The sequence below is a fragment of the Triticum urartu genome, chromosome 4A, assembly GCF_056163025.1.
Source record: "Triticum urartu cultivar PI428250 chromosome 4A, HENAU_Tu73, whole genome shotgun sequence".
Lineage (NCBI taxonomy): Eukaryota > Viridiplantae > Streptophyta > Magnoliopsida > Poales > Poaceae > Triticum > Triticum urartu.
Window position 1 is genome coordinate 393,166,188 of NC_141876.1, and position 9,117 is coordinate 393,175,304.

Genomic DNA, 9,117 nt, shown 5'->3' on the forward strand with positions numbered 1-9,117 from the left:
ATATTATTAAGAATGCAAAATTCAGTAGCCGAACAACATCGACTCGGAAATAAAGTGAAAAGAAAATCCGAGGTTGCATGCCCCGTGGCAGTAACTCCACCAGGCATAACTTGGCGTCCCCACATGAGATGTCGTGCGTAGCATCTGCCGGTGGCGCATCCGCCGGAGGCTTCACTTGTCGGTGACAGGCACTGCCCAACGACTCCGAAAGAGACACATGTGACACCTGCCGAGTCGCATCGAACCCGATCAGTTGATGGAAGGGACCATACAACCTCACATACCACTACCAGCCTCGGAAGGCCGTCACCACCTCGGGATCCAGACTTCGCACCATCCGCACGACCACAGAGTCCGCCGCCGTCGAAGAAGAGGGGTCGCCACCCCGATTTCGGGTGCTACAAGAAGCACCCACCGTTGCGTCAGTTGTTGTCATCGCCCATACAACAGCAACCGCCATCACGGCCGTCAGATCCGGACACTAGGTCCTTAATCCCTCGTGTGATGCCCCATGGTGAGCCGTCCTTGACCTCCCATCACTATGACGAGAAGGCCACCACTAGCTCCACCGCCCAAGGCCGCCGCCCTGACATCCCCCGCCGCGTCGTCAGAAGGCCACGCCGGGCAGGGAGACATGCCAGTACCGCCGCGAGGAGCATCCTCCATTGTCAGGATGTCGCCGCGAAGCCACCGCCGCTGATCCTCGAGCACACTCCACCCCACGTTGCCCGATGCACACCCGCCACGCCGCGGTCGATGCCTTGCTCCTACACACGCCGCCGGCGCCGCACCCCAGCCCGCGCCGAGTCCACCGCGAGAAAGAACGATGGATCCCCGCCGCCGCGGTAGGGCTTCGCCCAATCGCGCCCTCTAGTTGCGGCGAGGGAGGAGGACAAAGAAGGGAAGGCCTCAGCGACGGCTAGGTTTTCCCTCCTGCTGCTTGCGGGAGCTACCGGATGGGTTGAAGGAGGGAGGCGGCTGGAGGAGATCTAGAGGAGGAGGACATGGAGGTCTGGAGGAGGAGATCTAGAGGAGGCTGGAGGAGGAAGGTGAAGAATTCTATGGCCATCGCTATCCGCCGCTAGAGAGCCGACTGTAGGATGTACTCCCTCCGTTCTGAATTACTTGTCGCATTCTGAATTACTTGTCGCATGTATAGATATATTTAGATGTATTTTAATTTTAGATACGTTCATTTTTGCGACGAGTAATTTGAAACGAAGGGAGTATGTCGCTGATCCATCGCATGGCTTCCACAGCTTGACCGCCGCAGTAGCAGGCCCAAGGCCACAGACTGGCCAGGCACCAACGTGTAAAAGGATCCACACAAATCGTGCATGTCGCGTCGGATCGAATCAGGGGCAATCCGTTTGGACGCGTCGGCCTGTGGCCAGGCTATGGACGGGCACAACCCTGCATCACGGAGGAGCTACGCGAGCCGACCGGGCCAAACTGCCATTGAAGAGCAGCACTGGCACTAGCAGATCACGAACCACATGCCAGATTGAGAAAGGAGGGTTAGGAGAAGGGATGGCGCAAGCATAGTGAGGTGGCTCGCCGCCGCTGGCCAACCGGCCATGGAGGCCACCTCCAGCAAGGAGGGTCGAGAAAGGAGGGAGTCGAGGTTGTTGGCAGCTAGGGTGCCTTCGGAGTCAATACTCTTTCTAGAAGAACCTAAATTTTATTTCCTGGCCTCTGCATCAACTAGAAATGCACACAATCATTTTATTACGAGTACCAAAATAATCATGATCCACAAAAAAAAATTTAATGAGTACCGAGATATTACCTCGACACCCCACACACCAAGATCAGCTATCCCTATCGAGAGGAGCAAGGAAACGTTCCACGATTGCCTAAGCTTGCAGCCGATGTAACGCGAGGTTTTATGCTGCGATTTGACCACTTCGAAAAGCAAAAGGCAATTGCTCTACTCACTCACAGATAAACAAAAAAAAGGAAATAATTGTATACCACCTATAGGCTCCGGATTTATTCAGATATAACAGGGGCAAGTAGTCTGAACACCAAGTATTTACAGGATGTTGACACGTGCGTAGTACAGTAGTATGCAACGAGACTAGAGCCGACAAAGGTGGTAGGGTAAACCGCGACAATATCCGCCTATGCTGTTCATCGTGTCTCACAAAATGAAGGTTCACAACAGTGTAACTTCCTAGAATCATACATCAAATCTCCTCGCGTACAAACCGTATCTTTGCGCTGTAAAGCCGACGCCACCGATGATAATACATACGCTGCACTGCACGCTTCTGTGTTGCTCAGCAAAAGCAGTGCCATCTGGTCTCAGATATCACCAGCATGCGCGACATGCTGTTGCTGGTTTGCGCCTTCTTGGCTGTCCAAAGGCATGTACTGAGCCATGATGGCGCGGATCTCCGAATCCATGTAACTCTGGTAGCACACACAAATACGTATTATTATCAACAACCGACTGGTTCAAGTCCAACCCAAGACCACTTGAAAATAAATAAATGTCAAGCGTTACGAGGATGAGTAGAGATGTTTTACCCGTAGCCGGTATTTGTAAACTGCATATGCTCCAACCCCGGCAAATACAAGTCCGAAGAAAATAACCCACATGAAGCTCCAGCCGACTGAGGAGGCAGCTTGTTTGCCTGCAACGAGTTTATCAACAGCATTAGACTAGCACTAGACTACAACAATATAAACAAGTGATCAAATTAAACTGTGACACAATTTTAGTTGCTGACAACATTAGGTTAACAGAATATCTGTATAACTAGGGTATCCATAAAACTGTTTTTTATGCACATGTATCATTTGTGTTCAGGCAGCAAAACGGAGTGCAAGATCAATGTGGTGCGGATTACGGTAAACACACCCTGCAGCTGCTGCTTCACTTGCCAATACTTAAAACTGCAACTATGCCAGCTTCTGTGAATAGAAACTACACTTACAGTACCCAGCAATATAAAGCCGGTGATCTGACTAATACCCTTGCTGGAGTACATTGATAAGGCTAAACAAAGAACATGTAATAATTCACCATATACAAAGGGCAGCCCAGTGCATGTAGCTCCCGCTTGCACAGGGTCCGGGGAAGGGTCCGACCACTTTGGGTCTATCGCTTATTCACCATATACAAACATCAAGGAAAATCATTGTGGCAGTAGCCATCGTTTATTGAGCAACTAACACAATCCCTGATCTTCACAAACTTACTGGTGACTTGGAAAAAAACTAGTTCATCATTTAAACTTAAGTATAATATCAAACATCTCAAGTAACAGGAAAGTATAAGTTCAACCATCTCAAACAGAAGAAGCTATTTTGCTCAACTGAACAGGTGAATTTGCTTCTTATAACTAATAATATAGTACTCCCTCCGTCCCATAATATAAGAGCGTTTTTGACACCAGTGTAGTGTCAAAAACACTTATATGATGGGACGGAGGGAGTAGTATACTGGTTCTTGCAAGACAAATAAGAAGATAGTTAAGGAGAAATCTCAGGTTAGGTTACTCACTGATGCACGTGTCTTGCTCTCTCATGTATAACATGTTGTTACCACCACAGCTGCATTCATAGCTTCCCCATGTATTCTCGCAACTGCAGCCATTGCACTGACAGGCAGATTTCGCTTTGCATTCATCAATATCTGCACATAGGGTGGATCAAAGGAAGTTTAGAAAAAATAATTCCAGAAGTCCTTAAGTTATCAAACTTTGGAATCATTACTCTGCTCGCAAGGTGATATCAATAAAACAACCCCAATGACCGAATAAATTTCTCAACTAAAAGCAATTTATTAGTTTTCTCTAGAATATGTTGAGTTATGCAGAACTGACATGGATACACGTTCATGGTATCAGGGTGATACCGATATGAGGATACACCATTTTCAGAAAATGACAATATGTGGTTATGTTTAACTAGAGTATTAAAAAACCATTATATGCCATAGCTAAGTTGCATTGTATGGCCCCCAGTCACCTCGCATCTGGGTTGTCTGTTTGATTGCCGCCCTTAGTGTAAATTCCTGGCACCACCATTGCCCGTAGAAGATAAGAAGAGTTGGTGCTAGCGTGTTGGAACACTGAGCAGGAGCTTACAACCGCCTACTAGTCGCCGGCACCACCACCTAGGCGTCGGGGCGAAACCGCTAGTCATAGTGGGGAGTAACTTAGACTAGTGTCATGCATATGATACTAGTCTTTACTACCTTCATAGTGCAAAGTGTCATAGAAATAGTATCAAATATGGTTGCATTTATTAGCTTGTAGACTCAACTTTTCTTGGGAAGCGCTATGTGATGGTAACATAATATGTTACTCCAAGCACCTCTCTCCTCATTAACTAGCTGCCACATAAGCAAACTTGTCTTGGGGTGTGTTATGTTACTAGCTAAGTTACTCCCACTATGACTAGCCTGAGGCGAAAGGGAGAGTAAGGTGGCTGGGGTCAGGACAGAGGAAGGGGCAGGGGAGTCAAGAAAGTGATGCACTAGACAAGATTACAGGGGATGATGGTTAAATTACCCTTGTGAGTTATGGACTATTATTGGTCTGAGCTGTATCCACCACGTATCTAACATGCATCAGCACGTATCCAAGTTAATTTATTTTTATTTTTATATCGATACCAGGACACAGCATTATAGTATCACAATCCAGTAAATATCAGTATCGATATGGCATTCAATACGGATCTGCCAGGCTTTTCAAGTGTTGGTGTTCGATAAGAAATAGGGTATGTGTGGATGGTGACCAAACACCACGATACCATTGTTTTGGTCATAACCAAAAAATTTGCTCTTGTTTGGATGATTACTAGTAATATTTTGGCATGCCCATGCCCTCTTAGCCAATTCTAGTTCACTTTTCTTGCCAACATTGGCCAAAACATGTGCAACCAAAACCTTGACCAAAATATCGGTTAGCCAAATTTTGCTAGGGTTAGCTTGGGCTCAGACCAAATTTTGTGTTCCAAGTCTTGCAAAATTAAGTTTCTAAATAATGATAAAGTACCTTCACAGCTTTTTACACCATCGCCCTTGAAACCTTGTGGACATTTGCAACCTTCAGATTCTTCATGCTGCAGATTTTCTGAATTTAGTTTTCGCTCTTCTAAAGAATCGCAACTAAAACTAGTAAGCCTCATAATAATGTCTAGTCATCCACTTACCGAGCAGGCAGATATTGTCTTCCCATTCTTAGTTTCTTTCCAGCATCCTCCATTGTTGATCTCACACCTACCAACACCGGAAGCTGATAATAGAAAATGTTAATACTAAGCTTACAAAGAATTGACGCAACTCTTATAATAGGATGGTGTGCAAAAGTGAACCAATACACTTCATAACAACCACATTGTTCCAGTAGTAATTAATATGAAAACACCCATTACAGAAATCATTTTAGCAAATTCAATCACATAACTAAATTCTCATGGTACCTTCACAGTTGGTATATCCATCCCCCACGAATTTTACACCTTTGACAATAGGGCACTCACAAACACGCCCACGGAAGGTATCCTACATTTTGTTATCCAGCGAATTAGAGTTATCCTACAAGACAAGAATAAATGAAGGAGAGAAGATGAAATATCAGAGGTATCCTGAGCTCAAACTGTACCTTGCATGCAGTGACGTTATTAGCCGTGTCGACCCAGCAACCTCCATGGTTCTCCAAACACTCATTTGTTTGAACATCTATAGTGAACAGAAAAGAAGAAAATAGCACTCCATGGTAAGGCGCGATCTAGGAAGAAAATCTACACTTAAACGAAAAGGACAACATACCTTCACTCAAACAAATAGCAGGCTCAGTTGTCTCCTCAAATCCTGAACAGATTGCTTTTAGCACAGCACCTTTGTCCAACTTACCTGAAAACATAACCAGACTGTGTCACAGACAATATCAGGGGGGGGGGGGGGGGGGGGTAACTAGTGGTAGAAAACCGGTAGACAACCTCGGTATTGCCTGTTATTAACGACAAGGGTTGGCAGTATCGTGACATCTCCTCGTTTACCATGACCAATCTATATCACAGAAACATATAGCTGAATATACCATAATTTGATCAAAAATGTGCATGAATAAAGCACTATTTGACAGAAAAAGGTCATTCTTTCTCAATAAGGTCATACTTGGGCATCTTGTTCCGCCTTTAGAATTGGGTTTTCCTCATCAGCTTCAGGATCTCCAACACACTTGTTTATCTTGTCCATGTCCAAACCTGCAAGGAGCAAATTTAATAGCAACTATTAATTAAGCAGATTTTTTAGAAAATAACTCTGCAGGATTAGTAAATTATTATAAAGAATAATAAAATGAAAAATTCTGAGAGATGAATATCTGCCAATTAGACCTACCAAGTGACTTAATAACATGACTTGCACATTCATGTGTGTATTTCTTCTCCTTCATTGGGCATCTAATGGCAAAGTCATGTACATAATCCCACCACAACCATGGCTTGCCAGTGTCATTGGCAACCTTGAATACACAGACTTGATGTAAATTCTGGACCACAACATCCTTTCCATCATATCCTTTGCTGAAATCCTGCTCTGGGTCCGGTGCACAATATCTCCCATGATTTATGCACTGGGATTTGCATTGCTTGCTCACGGTAAAAGCTTCCGGGCAATACCATGTAATATAATGAGGAGTGAACTGTGTGTAACCCTTCTGCTCAAGAACTTGTGCGGTTCCTCTGAAGCTCTTCACAAAATCCATTTGCATATCACATTTAGGACCACATTCATCATTACTGTTTGTCCAGAATTCATACTCTACACGCTCATCAGGATGGGGAAGGGATTCCCTCCAATCCAGGAGGACACTAACCATGTCACCATTTTCAGCAGATTTCTTAAGGTCCTCACCCAATTTCTTTGTTATCAGGACTGATGGAATAGTGATATTTTCTAAGTGCTTCGTGCCAGTATCTTCTGGGTTGTCCATTGTGATCAAAGGCTCGTCCTTGCTATCCACAACGAGAATTGCTGCAGCTCCAGCAAGTTGTGCATTCCATGCCTTTGTTGTGAAAAAGCATTCTGTTCATCACAGAGGAAAGTAAATCAAGAAATTAGAATAATCACTTAAGACTAGGGGCAAATACCAAAAAGAATTAAGCAGCAAGATGCTAAACTAGTTACATGTTTTAACACCACGAGCAATAACATGTATAACTTATTCAAGCATGGGAACAATAGAGCTGTTTTGCCCTGAATCATTTCTAACTTACATGTCAGATGGGTTCCATGTAAAAAAAAAGGATTGTGAAACAACAATGAGTACTATTTCATCGCATCAATTTCCTATTCCAAGTATTTTTCCCGAACCATCTAAATGTGCATCATTTTGTATTAGAAGAACACTGAGAAGACTCCAAACTTACAAGACTCAAAACCAGGACCAAAACCGAACATAATTAAGCACTGACGCACATTTTTAGGCATATTCAGGAAAAATAAAAAAACACGTGCTAAGCCAACCAAAAACAAAAGAATAGAAAGGGGAAAAAAGGTGGCGTTAGCACTCCTATCCTGCTGGTGGCTTCCTACTCCAACTTTAACATCAAATTTTATCTTTACTAAAGCTAGAAAATTGACCCGAAACTTCTTTTGCTCTTAAAGTTCAGGATCACATTACTTACTAGTTATAAAATTATAAGGCATGTTTCATAAACACATTTATGCCTGCTCATTCTGGCTCTGCTACCGTAGGCTATACCTGTATCTATATATCATGCTAGATGAAGCAGTAAATGGTTATAAGAGATGATGCTGTTACTACAGCAGCCAGCAGGACTTGTGTTGTTTTCCTGGGTTGCAACAACTGAACATAAACTGAGTTATTGAGATTACCAGTGTCATCAGTTCGAAAGTACATCACAATAACCCAAACGAAGTGACTGCTACCCCAAATGTAGCTGAAAATGAAACCAATCCCCCATGCACGCATGTTGCTACCGCAAAGGCTAAAAAATACAGAGAGAAGAAGAATCTTCCTACTGTATCCAAGGGAAGAGAAGCGTATTGGAAGCTAATGATTGATGCTAGTACAAACTTCCTAATAAATGAGACCAATCGAAGATTGCCCTAATTAATCCCCTTATAACTGAACAAGCTTCCTTTTTTGTTTGAAGCTACAGTAGTAAATAAATGACCAAACTAAGCCAGTAGTATTAATCGCCATGAGCAACATAATAAATAACATAAATAAATAAATAGAAGCACAGCAAGATCCGAAAAGAAAAGAATCACCTCCGCGGTCGATGAGGACGAAATTGGGGCGGGCTCCCGACTTGTGGCCCTTGAAGGAGACGTCGAACTCCTTGCAGGCCTGCTTGTTGTCCTTGGGGTAGACGACCCAGCCTTGCAAGGTGCCCCCGTACTGCGGCAGGCCGAAGTTGCCGATGGCGCACTCGTACTTGCCCTTGAGACTGTCCGGCGAGGTCACCTGCACGCTGTTCTTCTCCACCACGAACCTCCCCGCCACGGCGTCCGCCATGGCCAGCAGCACCAGCACAGCCCACCACACAGGACCCATCATCCTGTGTGTGCCCCGACCGTGCGATCCGGGGAAAGCCTCCGCGAAGAGCAAGAAAAGAATCGCGCCTTTGGACGGAAGCGACGGAGATTCCCAGGAGGCGCAGATCTGCCGAGCGAGCTACGGGGAGAGGCCGAGAAAACAAATCGGGGGCAGGCGGCGAGATCTAGCGGAGCGAAGGCTTTGGTGCGGATGGATGGATGGGGGGAGGGGTTGGACTTGCTTGGGAGAAGCGCGCGTCCACGGCGGGCTGCGTGCAGTCGTCTCGTCGTCGGGGTTGTTGGTTGTTCCGTCCAAGCTAAACCCAACTTTTGTTAGCTATAAACCAGCAGTGCTACTGGTAGAAATCCGTTGCTGTCACTGTCAAGAGAGCGGGGCGGGTCGGTTGCCCTGCCCTGCCCTGCCCTACCCTCGTGACCAAGGCTTGTGCCGTGCGGCGTGGACAACGTGATCCGCTCCTGATCTGCCCGGAGGGGCCGCGTGGGCTGCTTTCATTTATTCTATCGATTTATCTGCTGCCTTTGAGATTCGCGCTCTGTCAACGACTCGTGGTTTCCCAGGCGTGGGGAGC

At 45.5% G+C, this 9,117-nt stretch overlaps 1 protein-coding gene across 1 annotated transcript; it reads right to left on the reverse strand.

Annotated features, from left to right (window-relative positions):
- Positions 1 to 1,963: 1,963 nt before the first annotated feature.
- On the reverse strand, positions 1,964 to 8,864 carry LOC125551404 (vacuolar-sorting receptor 1). The gene is made up of 12 exons (XM_048714627.2): positions 8,261 to 8,864; positions 6,362 to 7,048; positions 6,137 to 6,225; positions 5,959 to 6,028; positions 5,789 to 5,872; positions 5,622 to 5,698; positions 5,440 to 5,521; positions 5,170 to 5,252; positions 5,013 to 5,079; positions 3,512 to 3,643; positions 2,533 to 2,639; positions 1,964 to 2,415 (listed from the first exon to the last, which is right to left on the reverse strand). The coding sequence occupies exons 1-12, from the start codon at positions 8,547 to 8,549 to the stop codon at positions 2,308 to 2,310; spliced, it is 1,875 nt and encodes a 624-aa protein (XP_048570584.1). The 5' UTR covers positions 8,550 to 8,864; the 3' UTR covers positions 1,964 to 2,307.
- Between the last annotated feature and the right edge of the window lie 253 nt (positions 8,865 to 9,117).